The sequence below is a fragment of the Gossypium raimondii genome, chromosome 5 (genome assembly GCF_025698545.1).
Source record: "Gossypium raimondii isolate GPD5lz chromosome 5, ASM2569854v1, whole genome shotgun sequence".
In the NCBI taxonomy this organism is placed as follows: Eukaryota; Viridiplantae; Streptophyta; class Magnoliopsida; order Malvales; family Malvaceae; genus Gossypium; species Gossypium raimondii.
Window position 1 is genome coordinate 7,804,877 of NC_068569.1, and position 19,777 is coordinate 7,824,653.

The 19,777-nt window shown below is 33.3% G+C and overlaps 4 protein-coding genes across 4 annotated transcripts; 1 reads left to right on the forward strand and 3 right to left on the reverse strand.

The window, feature by feature from the left end:
* Positions 1-15: 15 nt before the first annotated feature.
* Positions 16-3,934, reverse strand: LOC105769064 (probable serine/threonine-protein kinase PBL28). The gene is made up of 10 exons (XM_052631576.1): positions 3,791-3,934; positions 2,844-2,907; positions 2,553-2,688; positions 1,927-2,267; positions 1,567-1,805; positions 1,188-1,314; positions 1,029-1,100; positions 714-891; positions 478-610; positions 16-402 (listed from the first exon to the last, which is right to left on the reverse strand). Exons 1-10 carry the CDS (start codon positions 3,932-3,934, stop codon positions 160-162), a joined length of 1,677 nt encoding a protein of 558 aa, XP_052487536.1. The 3' UTR covers positions 16-159.
* Positions 3,935-6,193: 2,259 nt separating this feature from the next.
* Positions 6,194-8,208, forward strand: LOC105770591 (uncharacterized). The gene is made up of 3 exons (XM_012591862.2): positions 6,194-6,316; positions 6,408-6,527; positions 7,908-8,208. Exons 1-3 carry the CDS (start codon positions 6,200-6,202, stop codon positions 8,022-8,024), a joined length of 354 nt encoding a protein of 117 aa, XP_012447316.1. The 5' UTR covers positions 6,194-6,199; the 3' UTR covers positions 8,025-8,208.
* Positions 8,209-9,074: 866 nt separating this feature from the next.
* Positions 9,075-9,711, reverse strand: LOC105770590 (uncharacterized). The gene has a single exon (XM_012591861.2). It carries the CDS (start codon positions 9,671-9,673, stop codon positions 9,260-9,262), a length of 414 nt encoding a protein of 137 aa, XP_012447315.1. The 5' UTR covers positions 9,674-9,711; the 3' UTR covers positions 9,075-9,259.
* A 3,728-nt stretch (positions 9,712-13,439) lies between these two features.
* Positions 13,440-14,972, reverse strand: LOC105769196 (probable aquaporin PIP2-2). Its single transcript, XM_012589670.2, has 4 exons — positions 14,557-14,972; positions 14,179-14,474; positions 13,917-14,057; positions 13,440-13,813 (listed from the first exon to the last, which is right to left on the reverse strand). Exons 1-4 carry the CDS (start codon positions 14,873-14,875, stop codon positions 13,700-13,702), a joined length of 870 nt encoding a protein of 289 aa, XP_012445124.1. The 5' UTR covers positions 14,876-14,972; the 3' UTR covers positions 13,440-13,699.
* Positions 14,973-19,777: the final 4,805 nt, after the last annotated feature.

Genomic DNA, 19,777 nt, shown 5'->3' on the forward strand with positions numbered 1-19,777 from the left:
GCTTCAAACAGCAAATAAGATAAAAAATCAAATGTATACCACTTTGATATGCTTAATTTCTTTCCCACAATTCTTTTACAAAATCAATTTGCTTGTAATGAGATTGGTAATTACTGTCAATAAATTTAATAAAAGAATGATTATTATACCGGGCGAGCGTCACTTAAAGAGCTCGCTCCCCAATGCTACATCTCTAATCTCCTCGCCTGCTTCAAACGGCAAACCACCAATCTCTGTCTCTTGGATTCGTTCAAGCTCTTCAACGATGCTTCTCATCAATGGTCTTCTTGGTCTTATGTCCACACACTGCAATGCCAAATCTACTACTTTTTTTGCCCCACGCATTGATTTACCTCCCAAGGTTTTATCGACAAAACTGCTGATATCTTTCGAATCCTTGGCCTTCAAAGAAAATGATGTTTTTGTAAGAATGGGGGATTACGTATACAAGTAATTAGGACAACTGTATCAGAGAACCTGCATTATTAACGTTGTTTCCAAGTTTGATGGATCTCTACAAATTGCTTCACGTCCGCTAATCAACTCCAGGAGGAAGACTCCATAGCCATATATATCGCTTTGCACTGAAAATCTCTTCGATGAATACAATCTTCAGGAAAAAGAAAAGAGGATGAATCAGCTACAGATAATGAAGTATTAACACTATCAGATCAATTATGCAATGGGTTTCAAACAAGGATTGATTTGCATACTCTGGGTCAAGAAAACAATCAATGGCTGAAGATGACGCGTAAAACTGATCTTCAGACAACAATTTGGATAATCCATAATCAGAAACCTTGGCTGTGAAGTTTTCATCGAGAAGAACATTGCTGCTTCTGAAATGCATGTGCAGCAGAGGAGGAGCCATACTGTGAAGATGTTCAAGTCCTGATCCAAAATTAAAAAGTACGGTTGAGGAAGCTAATATTACGATCATTATTTTGGGGTTCTGATTCTTTATGTATCGTCCTGTAATAGTTAAACTTACCATCTTGAATTACATATATATAGAATGGTGAATGTACCTTTGGCTGCCCCTAGTGCAATCAACAACCTTTGCCGCATGTTTAGTTTACCAGTAGGTGAACCTTCGTAATCTGGTAAAAAAAGGATCAGGGAGCCAAATCCTTGATTAATTTGCAATGGACACAGGTAATTTGTATATATATAAAACAAATTATTACCATAAAGGTGATTTCCAACATTTCCATTAGGTATATAATCATATACAAGAAACTGCTGGTGGTTATCTTCACAGTAACCAACAAGCTTGACTAGATTCCTGTGTCTAACTTGAGCTATTTGCTTTATCTGCATTGAATCCAGACAAACATAATCATGATTACCCTGCCACAAATCCAGTTTCTTCGATGCTGAGAAATGTCACTTCTACAGTTTTATTCAATGTTTCTTGGGTTCTAAGTTGTTGAAAACGCTACCATTTTCTCTCTTGAATTTCAGGTCACAGTAATGCAGACACAAAGATTCAAATCAACTGAAAAACAAAGCTTGAAACCAAACATCTTTAACTGCTCTCCTGCAGCAGTACGGAATAGGTGTTACCTCATGAAGGAAAAAATGAACCTGGGTGTTCAAGTATCTTTTGATTGCCACAAGAGTTCCATCTTGAAGTAGTCCTTTATGGACTAAACCAAATCGGCCCTCACCAATGATATTACTTTGACTGAAGTTGTGTGTAGCATGTTCCAGCTCTGACATTGTTATTTGCTTTAGATTTTGTGTATAGATCGGAGACTGCGCACCAGCAGCATAATGGGATGTGTTAGCTCTTTCCAATTCAACTGCTCAGACACAGAGAGATGAAATCATTGTAAATTTGTCATGGAAGATAAGGAAAATTTCTTTTTCTGTTGCAATGTTAAGAAATATGCATGTGCAATCTCGTCAAGAAGACTGGCTTACCAGTAGATGGCATGGAAGATTCAGTCCCGGATGTTCTCCTCATGAATCTCTTAACGCGCATCAAGCAGATATACACAAGCACCAAAATGATCAAGACAAGAAGAGCCGCACTAATACAGCCAATTATGGCAGCAAATGTCTGTTTTCTCGGTTTCTTATCAGCTGTTTGCAAAGGCGTGAGTGTTGGAACAGCATTTTCCCCATCAACAGAAGCTGCCGCTACCCTTCCATGTCTTGATTTAAAGGGCTTCTCTTGAGAGTAAGAGGGGATGAACTTTGGAGCAAAAAACAACAATTGAGTTAATCTACTTGGAAGAGATATCCGAGAGATTCCAGGAATCCTGTGTAATAATAGGCTCCCAGGATATTATTACAAATATTATGGTTGAATCAACAGTTAAATTATATGCATGCTGACATGAAAGTATCTGGAGCCTAATTCAATGATCATATACAGGCTGGTTGGTTCTTGTCGTTTACATTACTTGTGTTGATTTGCACAATACATGGTATGAATGCACCGCCGTGTTAAGGTGCTGTATTCTAACTATTCTGATATATTCTGATATCAAAAACATCATCAGAGTGACAGAAATTTTAAGTCTACGTTTAAAAAGGGACCTTACAAGGAAACAACATCTGCATCTTCTGGTCGATAACAATTGACATATGCCCATTGCCTCAAGCAGGGGAACTTCCCAAATCTACTGTTGGTTTGTTGAGGAGTGCAGACTGTGTTCTTGCAAATAAGTAAAGCTTCAGCTGCAATAAAACAAACAATGAAGTGTGGACAAATCTCGGTTGGTCTTAAAATCAAGAGAGGAACGAATCAAGGGTTATATATAACTGCATTAATCATTGGATAAGGAGGCAATTGCAGCAAATGAAGAGCTTGTAAGGGACAAATTTGAACTTACTGAAGAGCTTGTGACATAAACAGTTGGGTTGGAACAGTTGAATCAGCAAAAGCAGTGGCAGCCGCTGCCACCAGAACAAAAGCATTGTCAATAACCCTTACTCCACTGACCAAACATTTTCTGCGCACTCTAAATAAGATTCACATCTAAGTCTTATCAGTTATGGTTATGGAATTACAATCACAACCTTCGGAAAATGCCCTTTTCTTATCACAAATTTGTAGAAAGAAACAGGTAAAAAAAAACTACATCAATAGTAATTAGTAACCAAATAGATGGAGGCCATTCACATGAATATGAACCGGCTAGCTGGAAAGGGAGAGAGAGCTTAAGCAAGAGTAAATAAAAAGAACCTAGCTGCATGGTGACAAGCACAGATTTCTATGTTACTTTCTGGTTATTCAAACTTGGTATACAATGAGCTGGATAAGTACTAGAAAACCTTACTCATCCGAGAAATTTGCATCATTGAACGAAAAAAGTGAAAGAATTGCAAAAATAATTATCTCACTGAATTGAACAGTAATGCCTCTCTTTACTGAAAATTCCAGCTAAGCTTAGAAAAAAGAACAGTTACAATGGTTGTCTTTATGGAAGTGGACAGATACAATTATCTCTGGTTCTTTCTTTTCATTAAGTTGCTAGCCAACAATTTTCATGTCTGTAAATCTTCATTTGGCATGCCAAAAAGCCTAAAAGATTCCCTCAGAGAATCTAATAAAGTGGTCAATTGTCAGCCAAGAAAAAAATGCTTGCCAGACCATCCACAGATATGATACATAAAGACATAGTTAAAACCATATATACTGAATTACTGATCTTCAAAGAATTTATGTGTTTTAGCTGAAGAAAACCATAGCATTTGGCTAAAGACAAAAAGTTACACATATGATTCTCAACATTATGCGGTTAAAGAAACGAAAAAGCCATTAACAGTGATGAATTACAGTGACATAACATTGTGTCTCTTGAAGCTGTTTTCCAGGGAAATGTCGCAAGGGGAAGTCGCCATTAACAGAATCCCTATAATCTATACCAATAACACGAAGTACCCAGAAATACCAGAAACAAAAAACAATAAAAGAATACATACCATTAAAGCTGGTCCATGCCCTGAAGAGAGAGTTTATCAAGTCAAGAACCCAAAAAAAGGATGCTTTTTGTTTTTTTGAACTTTTTACAGTTCCCAGAGGCCTTCTTTTGTAGGTATGCAACTAGGCATTGAAGAATGGAAGGATTCTTCCAATAAACAGCAAAGGACAGGAGCAGACTACATAATTAATTCTCTCACGCAAAATCTTCCTAAGTAGGACCCTATGTTCTTTTGAGGCAAAACAACGGTTGGTCTACTTATAAAAGGATCAACGGTTACATTACAATTACAACTAACAACCCATAAGGTTTCAGTACTTCAAGTTAATATCTTTTGTAATCTGCAACTTCACTCTCTTTTTTTTTTCAACACTTGAAAGGATGAGCAAAGTAAGGATTTCAGAGTTCAGACAAGGGGATTTTAAAACATAGGAAAGATGTACAGTTACATAAGGAAATGGGAAAACTAATTTTTTTGTCCTCTACAGGGTTTTAATGATAAGTCTTAATCAGGAAGGGTTTAGGGACATATGGGTATAATGAGCAGGCAATGGAATAGGGACCATTTTTTTTTATTTTTTATTTGCATTGCAGATATAGCAGCTGGGACAGACGATCACATGAGAGAAACTGTGGTGGGGGCGCTGACAGCGGCTCACATGCAATGCAAGCACACCTTCCTTGCCATAATATTTATTTTTCTTTTTATATAAGCTCCAATAAGACAACTCCTTTTTCTACTTCCAAATATTGACATCATCCATCAGCCATCAATACGTTGGCATTCAGGCGGGGAGCGACCGGGCTGTACCAAAGATATATTGATAATTTGAGATAAGGTTGGAATTGTTAGATATTGAATTCAAGTTTTTATGTTATATAATAAAATATTTTTATTACTGGATTAAAAATTTTATGTTATTAATGAAAAATATTAGTTAAACATAAAATAAAAATAATTAGTAGAAATTTAAATTTGAAATTAAAAAATAAGTAAAATTCTTAATAAAAATAAGATTTTTCAAAATAAGCCTGAATTTTTTCTTTCTTAAAATAAATTATAAGAGTAACTAATTATTAGCAAATGAATTAATTTATCACTAACTTTTATATTAAAATATAGGTAAAAATTAAAACTCCAATTAAAGTTATTTTATTAACCCTAAAATCATTGAATATTAATTTTATTTATGTATTTTTGAATCTTCGAGACTAATTTGAGTCTCAACATTTGTGCTACATAATCGGATGGTGAAAATCATAAATATAACAAAGAGTTGAGATGAAAGAGAGGCACCTTTATGGTTATTTATACCGGTTATTCATAGGTCAAATAAAAAAATTTATATCCGTTTTTTATGTTCGAGTCCGACTCAGACTAAGAAATGGGTCTATAATTTTGCCCAAGTCCAACTCGGTTAGTCCATGTTAAATTTTTTATATTCTTTTTTTATATAAAAAATAAAGCTAAAAATATAATAAATCACGTACACTGATAACATTAAAATAAATGTTTACTAACAAATGAAAAAAATTAAAAATATACTTAAATAACACCAAGATAAGTGCCTCTAAAATAGTAGCAAAATTAATAATAAAATAAGAGTTATACAATATCCAAATAATAACAGCAAAATATTAGCAATATAATAACGATAACAAAATAAAAAAAAACAATAAAAAAAACAACAACAATTTTTTTTTTGAAATTCAGATCGGGCTGGGCCAAAAAACTTATTTGAGGCCCGATCTGTTTAAAAAATGAGACTTATTTTTTGTCTAAACCCATTTTCAAGTTTATATTTTTGTCCAAATCCTCCCACTTTTCAGACGAGTCTTCTAACTCAATCCATGGATGAGTCTATCTCAACTGATTAAACCACTATTTAGCATTGCTTTATTGGTCAATGAATAGTTTTTTGGGACAAACTTGACTACTTAATCTATTCTTTCAGCTTTTCATGCTTGATTGTTAGTGTTGTTAATATTTTTACATAACAAATCTTCAAAAAAAAAAAACATAGAAATCAATGAATGCAATAAAAAAATAAGAATAATAGTTAGTGTTGCCATGTTATTTTATGCTTGAATAGATAATTAAGAGTTGAGGAAAATATAGGTGTCTATGGGCTATGGCAGATTACCTTAATTAATTATTCCTAATGAGACTACTATAATGGTCAGAATTCTTAATTCAAGGCTTCAAAATATAATGAATTCTCAATGGACCTCAGTCCATTTCAAAATTTGGGCTTTAGAATTTCATGGTTTTGGACATCCAAAAAGAAAACCCAAAATTTATTTTTCTCAGGTTGATTATGAAATCAAAGAAAATTTCCTCCAACGCCAAATTTCTCACAATGATCAGCGTTCTCGCTCAGGTTCCCAATCCAAGAAACTGAAGATTGTCTTATCTGTTCCTAATTCTTATTTTTATTTTTTTAAAATTTATGGTATTTGATGAAAATGCAGGAGCGTCTGCTTGGTGCCGCACTTGGAACCGCTTTGACAGGGATCGTAGTATTTGAGCAACGGAAACGTATCTATGAATCGATTTCAGATTATCAGTCTCAACTCGCTTTCCAATCTCAGGTCCTCTTTTTTTTTTTTTTCTTCCTGCGTTAAATTTTCTTTTATATTTGCTAATCTGAAACCCTTGAAAAAGTAGCAGATTGAAGTTCTTATAATTACTAGGTGGATGGGGGGCTCAAGTTTTAGCTTCTTTTCATAATTTAGTTTTTGAAAAGGAAATTTCTTGATTTCATTGTTATGTCATTATTTCTATTTTGTTCTGATTCTGATGAATGGAAAAATGCTTTGTATTTGAAGAATATTTGGACTTCTGAGGAATTTATAACCATTGAAATTACAAGGGATAAGGCCATTGTATATATTTTATGATAACCTCTTTATATAAAAATAATTGTGGAAGTCATTGTTAATGCTTGCTCTGGTTTCGTCTGGCTAATGGTTTTTAAGAACAAGTAACTATGTCATAGTAAATGCTGGCGCATATAGAAATCCTTGTGCTTTAGTTGAAGTGATAAAACATGTGAATTGGATTCAGGGAAGGAGTGTAAATGCAAAAATCAAATGTGTAATTAGAATTCTAGATTTTAGTTTTGTATTTGATTCTTGGAAGGAACAAGTGAAATGCTTTTCTTCCTCCTTCATTTTGGGGAATTTCTCATAAACTTCTAGATTTTTCCTTTATATCGTTCTTCCCAAGAATTGAAGTTGATACGGAGAAATCTTGTGTTCCAGTATAGATTTTCTGCGGTCTTAGATGTAGAGAGGTTGTTATCACAGTCTTTAACATTTGAAGTTCAAAGTCTAACTCTTAGTATCTGTCAATGTTTTAAAAATTAATGATTGAACTTGGTGATTTGACTCCCTAGCTTTGCATAAGAAATGAGCAAATTTAAATTGTTTGTAGATAATTTATTAACAGTTCTAATTACAGAGCTTTATCTTTAGAACTGAAACCAGAGTAATCTCATCTATGACGTTATTAACACTCTAGATAATCATTTAATAATAAGGAGAATGTAATTGCCTGATATATTTTGGTTGCTTCCACAGTTTTAAAGTAGATTAGTTTTACACCTCTTTAATGACCGCAGAACAATCGAATATTTTGAGCAATATTGTCACCTTACAAACAACAATTTTCTTCAGGATTCTATCTTGTAGATAATTTATGTTACCTCTAATGAAGAAAGTATAGAACCTTATGTTTTAGGCCATGTTAACTTCTTATAGATTTGAGACTTATCCATGTGGTTTTGCAGTATATCTGAAGTCGAATTATAGGTAATAGCAAAGAAACAGTTAACCTCACTGGAAAGATGAAGCTATTATTATCTAAAAATTGCTATACAAGCAGATTTGGCTTTTACAAGTAAAACTCTGTTTCATCATTTGCATTACTTGGTAATAAATTTTCATAGTTTTACTTTATATTTCTTCCAGATAAAAGAGCCAATATTTGGGAAGAAATCTCGCTCGGAGTTTGCACTTCTATGGAACAAAGCTGTGGACCAGATATTTGTGCCGGTAATTGAGTCCATTAGTTCACGTCGATGGTAGAAATTTGGAGTAATTTTAAAGTCAACTATTGATGCGTCTATTACTACAAATCATTGCGTGCATTAGCTTGTACTCAGCTGTATCTCTCTAAATCTTTTGAACTTAAAAAGGAGGAATGCATCCTGGGGCTATGCTATGTTGTATTACATAACATAAAATAATGGTAAATTCTACTTTCATGATATATGGCGTTTAAAATATTCTTTGATATAATTTCATTTCTTTCCCTTCTTCCTTGAGACTTGAATGGCTGAGAAGTGGATTGTTTCAATCTAACCAGCATTGAATCATGAATGTTGCCTTTGGAAAAGACTTTACTCTCCTTGATAATTAGCTCTTTCCCTTAGGATTATGGGAACTCGAATTTGAGAAAGAAGATTTAGGGCTTTAAATCAGAGTTATCGGCACAGACTATACTGGTCAGGACCTACTGGTTAGTATGAGATTGCTAAAACCTCAAAATAGGGGATAAAAAGGAATGAATTTTGTATTCGTTTTCCTGCTGTTTGAGATATAAATCTTAATTAACTTGTTCGGTAGTACTATTTTTAATTTTGCTTAGAATTTAAACAGCAAGATTCTTCCATTTCCCCTCTCTTAACTACATGTTTCTGATTCTACATGGTTCCACTCTGCTAGGACCTCAAACCCATCGTTTTCTTTAAAATTGATCTATCTACTCGTCCCAAAATGACAAATCCTTTCCCTATTGGTTTTGTTGGTATCAAACATCTAAATACTCCCCCAACCGCATTATGGTTTAGTTGACCAGTTCATCCGAATATTAAAAATGTTGGCACTAACGTTCAAAAAGAATGTAAAGTGGTTGGCACTTGGTATAAACTATTACTGGGTAATGGAATAGTTTTATCACATGAATAATCAACTCTTATAGAAGCACTTTTGAAGTATGAAATGAGAGCACAGTAACATGTCTCATCTTTTTACCTCCTTTGTTAATGATTTAAGGGCATAATCTGAATTATCTTTCTTGATTTTCAGGACCTACATTTTTTTTACGTGCTTCCATTGCCTTGAATGATGACAAAATCCAACACATCGGAATTCTATCATGCAATTATGAAACAAATTGAATCACAGAATAAGATAACACTAAACACCAAAGAAAAGAGCAAAACAAGATGTTTAAAAACATAGAGAAGAAAGTCCTAATTCTGAACTGCTCTAGCCTTAAACCTATATTATACACCGGAGAATATCAAAGATAACACGATTTAAGCATTGGATTGAACGTAATTTGCTTTATTAGCATTGGAACGACGAATGTTTAGCACGTAATAAACACCCATTGCCAAAAGCACCGCAAATGCCAAACCGAAAACAAGGCCTACGATTCCACCGGCTCCAAGTTGATGCCCGGATTCTTTTTGTGTTGATACCTTGCTTTCAAGTGCTGTAGTACCATCGCCCATTTGAGCTGCAATAGGCAATGGGGAGCAACTGGAAGCTGCACAAGGGTTTTTGGTGTCTGGCACTTGGGCTTTGGGATGGAAGAATTCATAAGCCGAGGGCGAGAAGGCCACGGGATTCTCGTAAGCAATGCCGTGGGGAGCTCTTCCTTCACCATTAGCAATACTCAAAAGAGCTAGACAAGATACGTGAAGCAAGAAAGAAAGTAATGGACTCATCTTTTTCACTCTTTTGGTGGTATTTTGATTGAGTTCAAACTTTGTGTCCCTTTACAATGGCTTATATAAGGCCTTTTAAAGTGGTTGATGGTGGTGGTGTTGCTTGACATTTAATATTTGGTAATATAAATGATGGTTCAAAAGGTGCATGCCATTCATAAAAAAAAAAAGACTTTTTTAAGTTAGTACTTTTTTTTTCATCTTCAGCTTTTTCTTATTGTTCACCCCTTAAATGAAGTGTGTGCTCATTGAGACATTGTTATAGTCCGAATAGAGATCAATTCTTAATAAAGTGTCCAAAATTTTAAATTTTATCTTATTATCGTACCACACAGCTAATGAAAAAAAGTTTGTCAACTACTACATAATCCCTTTTTTGTCCCCTTTTGGTACAAAAAAAGTCAAAATAAAAGATGAAATTATAGACACTTAAGCTCGGCTTGAACGTATGGAATAAATTAATTGAAATAAATTTTGGGTTCCTTTGCCTCTTTTCAATGTCTTAATCTTCGTTGACTTACTATTGTGCTTGTCTTTCCATATACTTGCTCCCAAAGCCAAGTTTCTACCTTTAAGGCTGCCTTCTCAAACACTTCTTTTAGAGTAAAATTTGAGAACAAAAGCCATTATAATAACTTAATTACATAATCCATTATGCACCCACATGCATTTCAAATGAGGAGAAAATCATAGGCTTATCTCAACGTTTACATGAAATTATTAAATCATATTTAATAAGAAAAAAACACACAAACTGGCTCAGTAACAATGTTCTGATGATATTCTTATCATACATGAAAGAAAAAGTAAAGGGAAGCATGGGATTTGCGTAGCTTGAACGATTAGCAAAGGGCCTAAAAAACACACACATATATATTTTTTATGTATGTAATTATAGTGGCTTGCCTGTGTCACCAGCCTTCACCATTATTGCAAGAGGGGATAAGCATGCCTTATTTAAATATATATATATATCATAAATGTAAAAATTGGATATAGTAATAATTTGTATAATACATTTTGAGAAATTGTTTTAAAAACTAAATCCAATGCGGTCGTAACTCCCCTGTACATGGTAGTATTTTAAATCATGCGAGTTTTGATGCTTTATTTATATCTCTTATATACTGGTGTTTTCATTTGCAGTGGTCCCCTCCAACATTTCCACAAGATTCTTGTTTTGGAATCAGTGGGGTTTTAGGGAGCAATGCACCTCTCTTCTACTCTACTCACATGATTTACTCACATGTATTTAAGATTTCCCTCTGCAAATGGATCATAAAGCCTAATAAGCAAAAGCCCTTCTATCTGTGGAGGCCCATGTAAATATGTTTATAGTTATGGGTAAATTACAGCCCTATATTAAACTGTAAAACTTTTTTATTTTATCTCTAATGTTATAAAATTGTTTATTTATTTAATCTTAAGTATCTAACAAAATGCTGTTGTAATTTTTTTAATCTCACTTGATTTTTTTTACCCGAACACGCCAGGTGGCTTTATTATTTCCACCGATTCTTTTCCCACCTAAATCCAAAATTAGTGACATTTCCACCAAGTTAAAATTGATTGAGTTTTAATTTAATTAGTGTAAATATTGTTGCTAATGTAAGAGGATATGGGTTCAAGTGTACTGAAGTACATTATCTTTTTATGGGTTAATGAGGGCTATAAGTAGTTTTAAATATTGTGTCAAAAACAACAAATATTATCAAAACCAATAATAAAATTATTTTAAAAATAATTGTGTTTGGTATAGTGTGTTTTGGGTTTAGGATAGAATTATTTAAGAAATTTTGATTTTTAAAATATATTAAAATTAATTTTAACATAAAAAACATGTATTTTAAGTATTATAAAATAATAGAAACTCTTATATTATTTGAATTGATGTAAAATTCAAAAGTTTGACTTTATGTGAATCGAAACTTAATATTGTATAAATAATATTTCTAAAATCTTTAAAATAATATTATTATTTGATACGGAATTGGAACCGGCAACTGAAATAGGTGAATAGAAGCATCATTATGTTGAACCTTTGCCCTTTCTATTACACAAATCCTAATAATGTATTTAGTAATAGAATGAATAGACATAATTTAATTTGTTATCAAAATAAATATAATTAAATATTTTAAAATTTTATCACTTTATTTTAAACTTAATTTGACTCGTGAATTTAAGTTAATATCTTACGATTTAATCGGATTCAATTTATAAATAATTTTAATAAGAGAATTAATTTCTAAGCATAATCCAGACATTTCTTGACGTGATATTTAAATAATTAAATTATGATAAAAATAGGGAAAATTTTTAATAAGACAAAAATAGCGTTTGTTGATTAAGTTTAAGGTCTTGGTGGGGACGTTTTATTAGTGTAGAATGCTCTAGAAGAGACAATAATCAATGTAAAGTTAATTATGCTTTGAGCTAATTAAATTATAATCTAATTAAAAGATTTTATTTTTTTTGATAAATTACTCGAATAAAACAGAGAAGTTCGTGAAGTTGTGCAGTTCACCTTGTTTAATTCAAAATGGAAAACTATGGCCAGAAAAAATTAAGATGAGACTGAAAAAGTAATATGTAGAGACGAGTGTGGGAGGGGAGAGAGAGACTTGCTTCCAACTTTAAATTTTGGGACTTTATACTTTTAGCCTCGATCCTAAACGGTTACATGTCAAGTTTTTATAGTAAGATAAGAGATAATTGGTCAAATGGTTTGTCACTATAAACTTAAGTAAAGTAATATTTTAATTTATTTTCCGTTATCTCGGATGAGACATAATAATTAAAATTTGATGTGGTGGTTAATAAATGTAGTCCTCTAAAAAAGCATTCCTAAGTATAAATCATATATAAGTTTACTACTTAGTCCAGAACTAAAGTACAACACTTTCTAACAAAAGTTTGGACCACCAAAATTATGCTACTTACTTTGCCTTAGAAAATGTTCAAAGGACCACAAAATAAGCACTAGATAAGCTTAATTAAGAATAATACTCTTATAGGTAGAGGATGACAAACATCTTATTTGTTTTATTTAAAAAAAGAAGAAACAAATAAAGAACCTAACACATTTCACTTTTGTTCATTTCTTATGTAATACTTTAATACATAAATAATCTCAATCTCTCACCGCCACAAATTCCAACTCATCTAATCTCTTTTGTGACATCATTATCTAATGAGCTAATTAATTCTTTTGGGGGCAAAATGTTACTATTTGAGCTTTTTGATGAGTACTCAATGTGTAATTTAATAATTTAAAATTTCGAGGATAAGAATGCTTATACCAAACCCACTTTTAGTCATTTAAAAGAATGCCCATGGATAAATGCAGCCTAACTACCAAAGTAGGAAGAGGATACATATATTGTAGAAAAGAGGACAAGCTTTCCTCACAATTTATGTTTTTTAAAAGTTATTATCCCTGTAATGATTGTTGAGCTTCTTTTTAAAAAATTAACTCATGAAATTAAAAATTTTAAAAGTGGTTAATAAATTTATTGGCGCATACAAAAACTTCTTATATATGGTAGTTAAAGGGTTTGTTCACAATAATTGTTCCAAGTGGTGTAATAAACTGGAAGGCTCTCAAATCAACTGATCTTTCTTTTTTTCCTGTTACATGACATTTTACTTGAAGTGATAATAATAAAGTTTAGGGATATGATTAAGTGATTTTAGTTTGAAACACTTGATTAGCTTGATTTGCAAGTCAATACAATGGATTGATGACAAGAGGCCAAAATAGTGGTTGACACTAAAACAAACAATATATTTTACTTGTAGAATTATGCATTAAAAAAATAACATGAAAAGCACCACCGGAAGAAAAAAGAAGAGAGGATAAGGATGAACAAAGATGACAAAAACGTACGAAATAAAATACATTGAAAGCAAGAAAATAAGACACCCTTGTTCATAAATATTTATTTACATTTCAATGGTCCACACTGAACTCAAGGTTCTCCATTTCTTTTTTGGTTGAAGTTCGTAAGAAAATGAAAGCTGGACTTAAGCATTGCTCCTGAAAGATCCAAGAGCCTTGATGGCTGCGGCTCTGAGGATGTATTGGTGGTAGAATGCAGCTGCGGCAGCTCCAATGAAGGGTCCGACCCAGAAGATCCACTGTATAAAAACACCATATGAAATATATATACATTATGAGCAACAATTTATAACATCAAATGGAAAATTGTATATTTATATAGGATGGGAAATTATTATTTACTTGGTCATCCCAGGCCTTCTCTTTGTTGTAAATGACAGCAGCTCCAAAACTCCTAGCAGGGTTGATACCAGTGCCAGTGACTGGAATTGTGGCAAGGTGAACCATGAACACAGCGAATCCAATGGGGAGTGGTGCCAACACCTTTCAAAAATTTTTAATGCAAATTAGCAAAATCCCATCACTCATTTGTTAGAAAATAAGAAATCTTGAAAAAGTAATAGTAATAATACATATAGATAGATATAGATATAAATACACATACAGGAACATGGGAATCTCTTGCATTCCTCTTAGGATCAGTGGCGGCGAAGACAGTGTAGACAAGAACAAAGGTACCAATGATCTCGGCACCCAGTCCAGTGCCCTTGTTGAACCCTGGTTGGAGCTCGTTCGCACCACCCCCGTAGTTGTTGTAGTAGGTCTTCTGGAAAGCCTTGACCAATCCACACCCACATATGGCACCCAAGCACTGAGCCACCATGTACATCAGGGCTCGGATGAGTGACACCTTGCGTCCCACGAACAAACCGAATGTCACAGCCGGGTTGATATGCCCTCCTGCATGTGTCATGGTTTAGATTGCCGTACTTTTTTGTTTGGTTACTGAGAAAAAAGAAGAAGAAGAAGAAGAAGAACTCACCAGAGATACCAGCGGTGCAGTAAACAAGAATAAAGATCATGCCACCGAAAGCCCAAGCAATACCAAGAATACCAACGCCACCGCAATCGGGGTCAACAGTGTTCTTAGCAGGGTCGGTTTGGACCTTGTAACCAATCACGGTCAACACAGTGACATACAGGAAGAGAAGTGTAGCAATGAACTCGGCAATCACTGCCCTGTAAAACGACCATTTGGTTAACTCTTCAGCATCAATCAATGGAGCAGGTGGTGGATCATGGTAGTCCTTGGCCGAGAACTCCCCTCCATGTTGCTCTGCAGTCTCGATATCCTTAGTCATTGTTTTTCTAGCTTTGCTGAAAAATGAAACAGATCAATTGGAGATTTGGGTTTGTTATTAAGCTGTGGATGAAGAAAGCGGAGGGGGAGAAGAAGGGTTTATAAGGGAGAAAGAGAGAGAGGGAATGATCGTAATGATTGAAGGGCTTGATTAAGTTAATCACATTATGATAACATTTAATTTTCGCCGTCCAATCCACCTTTGATTTCGCGTTTCTTCGTTTGCATGGACCCACCAATACAACCGCAATTTCTCGAATTTCCTTTTCTTCAATATATTTCACCACTGCTGCTACTATGCCACATGTTCCAAATACAGACACATATTTTTCCAGTATTTATTTATTTTTATTATATCATATATAGAACATATGTATCATGAAGTTAAAATCTCTTATGATCAAATTACCACTTCCTTTAATGCAATAAATGCCAACATGCATAAAACATTTTGCTAAGAGACTTAATTCAATATTTAGATCAAAACCATTATCTTATGTTATCCTGAGATAATTATTAATTGAGAAATATATACTAATTTAGCAAAACTGTTATCGTAATGGAGAGGTGGTGACGGCTTTGCCAGATAAACTTGTGGTCTGGACATACCTAAAAGCCAATTAAATATTGCTAAATAAATGGTGGATTTGGATGTTATTTCTGGTTTTCCTTCAATCATGAGGATCAATGTGCAGTGGTCATAAACCATAACCATATAAAATTTTATGCCCAGCTAGATAAAGGAATATTGCATGTCTTAATTATTATTTTTTATTTTCCTTTTGTTTTGTTTTCATCTTGCAATGTTCAATTTGCTGGTTCTCTTGACTGCTTAATGAATTACGAAGTATTTTTCTTTCAACTTTAATTAAAAATATAAAATATGGATATAAACTTTATTAATATTTTTTACTAACAATCATGAGTTTTAATTCTTTATAACAGTCCTACTTATGTGACGATCATATTTAGATGTTATAAATAAAATTATTTATTTTTATATCTAAATTTTACCTTATAAAAATAAAATAAAATTTAAATTATTATATTCCAATATATTCATGTTTATTAATAAAAATTTTAAAAGAATGATCATGAAGAAATGGGAAGATTCGAAGGTGGAATGTGTGGAAGGATACATGCAAGTACGTACAAAAGTGTCTAGATTCATCTTTCTATATCTCATGTTTGAAGTAGATAAACATATATTATTAATATATATTTTATGGAAATAACATCTTATCTAAATTTTATTACTTTTATTTTATTTATCACATATTATTTTTATTTGATAAAATATAATTAATAAGACAGACATATTTATTTTAAAAATTGAAACAAGGATTCTATAATTATAATGAAATGTAGAAGTTGGATATTATCAATTAGATTGATTGTATATGTATTATTAGAAAGAATATTAAAAGATCATCAAAAGGGTCATTTAACAGTACAAAATAATATGAATCTTTCAAATTACAATATATTATTTGTATTTTTTTATAAAGTGCTGACATAATTAATATTAAAGTATAAATAATGGACCGACCAAGGCATGCCAATTTCATTTTCTCAAACGTTAACCTCATAATTTCATCATCTACCATATTTTATAATTATAACTCAATTATTCCCTTTCTAAAAAAATTTAATAATTAATTATCACTTATCAGCTACTTATTTTTCCCGTTGCTTTGGTTTTTCTCGTGGCTTAATCTTTGAGGTTGCTTTCTAAAATTTGAATTGTGGCTAGAAAGATACCACGTGTCAACATTTCAAGTCAGTCATGGAATTAGATCCTCTCTCTTCTATTGAACAATGACCCGTAGGGACGGGTGGACGGTGCCGGTTTTTTTCCTTTTTTCTTTTTATATCCCTGCCAGCTAACCCTTTCATAATTGTTTTTTGAAGGTAAACGATCATTACAATCAATCCATTAAAAGGTGATCAACTACAAAGCAGTACTACCAGCATGATAGTACATGGACTCTAAACTTTATGTTCAAATGCCTAAAGTTCGCTCGTAAGAGCCTTAAGTTCTGTTCCAGAAGATTAATTACTTGTGAAATTCATATTAAACTTGAGAAAATGGCTTATTTAGACTTATACTGTATGGAATTTTTTTTCTTAAACATTTGAATTTGATATTTAAATACCGTTAACTTTAAAAAATAAAATAAAATTCCGATTATTTAAATCAGACCCGTGTCTCGTGGTTTATTTATAAATAACATGCACATCTACATTATACATGTCATAACTTCAGTTTAAAAATACTGATCTACAACTAGCTTGTATGGGTTTAAACCAATTACCAGTTTACCACTGGACTCTGGTCATTCTACATAAATATTAAAAATGATTAATTAATTTTCATATATCATACAAATAGGAATTTGTTACATATACTACGATGAATATACTATAATACATGATAATCAACATTTGAGTGCTTGATTTTACGTCTCTTATAAGCTCCATTTCCAGAACCAGGACGCCAACTCCAACCTAGCCATAACCAAAAATGCTAATCACTCTTCATTAATTCATCATCTTCATCCTCATCATCCTCGTATTCTTCCTCTGCTTGCTCTTCCCTTATTGTTTCTAATTTCGGGGTATTGGAAGGCCTCAACGGGAAATCGATGAGGGATGGAGGGGGAGCCTCAATCCAAGGCTCCATCATGTACCTCTGCTCTCTAGCCATCCTTGATCAATCAAATTTTTCAAAACAACTAAACGGAACTGGAATACTGAAATTCAAGATTCTATCTTTTCTCTTCTTCCAATGGCATCAACTGGGAAAGGGGAGCTAGCTAGCTAAAGGTTTAGACAACACGACTCACAATGGCAATTGCAGATTTTGTTTTGAGTTTTGCACAGAAAGATTTGTTGAAAACGTTTGGGTATATATACTGAAAGCATGTAGGGGATAGTCATGGAAGATAATTAATTGTCGGTAAGGAGCTCACCCACGTGGACGCTAATGAAGTGAGGAGACAACTTACGTTTTGAGAAAGGAGATATTTTTTCTCAATCGTATCATAAACTTGTTAGTCAGGCTCCATTATTGGAACCTAAGTTGTTCAACGAGATCCTTAAAATCTAAAGATCAATCTAAGCTAAGCAACAAAAGTTGTCCAATGTTGGTGCCGGGGTATAATACATGGCACCTCCAACAGAATCCGCGTCAGGTAATTATCAACCATGAAAATGACAGTTCAATAGGGTGAAACGGTGCACCAAAACAAGCCACGCTGTGGGGGAAACCAAAGCCCGGCGCCAAGTGGCAGTAGAAAGAATCTAAACAAGTAATAACAGCATGCCTTTCCCTTTCCTTCAAAAAGTGGACTTCATTAAAGCAATGACAAAAAAGATCTACACATTTAGATGCCTACCTACAGAAAGGGGAAAGGGGAAAGGGAAAGACTTTTAGGAATAGGATATACTGAGAAACATTCAGCTAATAATCCAACAAAGTGCAAATCGCAAAAGCCTTAACCAGTTAAAGAATGAATGGTCATAAACAATTGATAGCAGTTATTCCCAAAGACAACAGATTAGTTGGCTAAAGGAGATCTTCGGGTCCAAGTTAATGATGCTAAGCCATCTGAATGGCCCAGAATACAAAAACATACATACAAGGAAAGGTGGTACAAAGGGAGTTGTTCTATGGGCAAATTCAACATAAGATCCTACGAGGTTCAATAATACCTTAACCAGTTTCATCATGTCAATGGACATCAACTTACAAAAAGCATCATTCTCCTGTTTTAAAGAAGAATCATACAATCATGAGAGTCTGCTAAGTCAGAATCAAGTAACAGGAACAGTTCATATCACCTTACCTATAATAAGCACTATACGATTAAACTATAAAATCAAGCTAAAATGAACCACCTTAAACTCTGAAGAAAAGACAACACCCCTTTCCTTTAAAAGTGAACTTCATTGTTTTGTCATTATAACGATGACAAAGAAAGATCCACACATTTAGAAGCTACCTATGGAAAGGGTAAAGGGGAACACTGAGAGATATATTCAGCTAAAAACTCATCCAAGTGCAAAAAGCCTTGTGTGTGTCCTGACATCAAGTGCTTAGATATCCAACAGAGATCCAGGTCCAAGTAAAAGATAACACGCATTCTGAATGACTCAGAACACAAACACACAAGGAAAGGCAGGCAGAAAGGCAGTTTGTTCAATGGGGAAAGTTAACCAAAGATTCTATCCTATCCCAAGGCTTTCACCTGTTTTCAAGTCATTGAATATCTATTTACAAACACCACAATTCTCCTATTAAAGCAGCAACATACGTATCCATTTATGGTCATACAATCATGAGTCTGATTAAGCACGAATTGAGTAACCGTATCATTCTTCCAATAACAAGCACTATACAATTAAACTACAATCTCAAGCCATAATGAAATACCTTAAACTCTGAAGTTAATAATTCTTTGAAAAAAACTTATAACTCGTTACATGAAAGCTTGAGGCAGAAAACACCTTATGCACAATGCTGCAATTGTAATTCAATTCAAGAGTAACAGAATAAATAGAAAGCTAAGAAGGAAGCAACTAGAAACAGATGGGCCTAATTCTCAATTAAGCAACAACACAAGAGAGAGACTTTCCTTGGACATGCATGTAACCATATGCTAGTACACTGAATGCATCCATCACACCTTCTACATGCAACATGAATCAAGAAAAATCATATGAAAATTAAAGAAAAATGCATAAAACGTTTAACAATGAAGCAAGATTTTGGCAAAGCGCTACAAGTGCAATAGCTACCCATAATATCAGAAAAGAATGGGCTAATCTTAAACTTTAATTCAAAAACTATGCTGCAAAGCTACAGCAGAAAAAGCATGCATTACGCACCATCATCACAAGA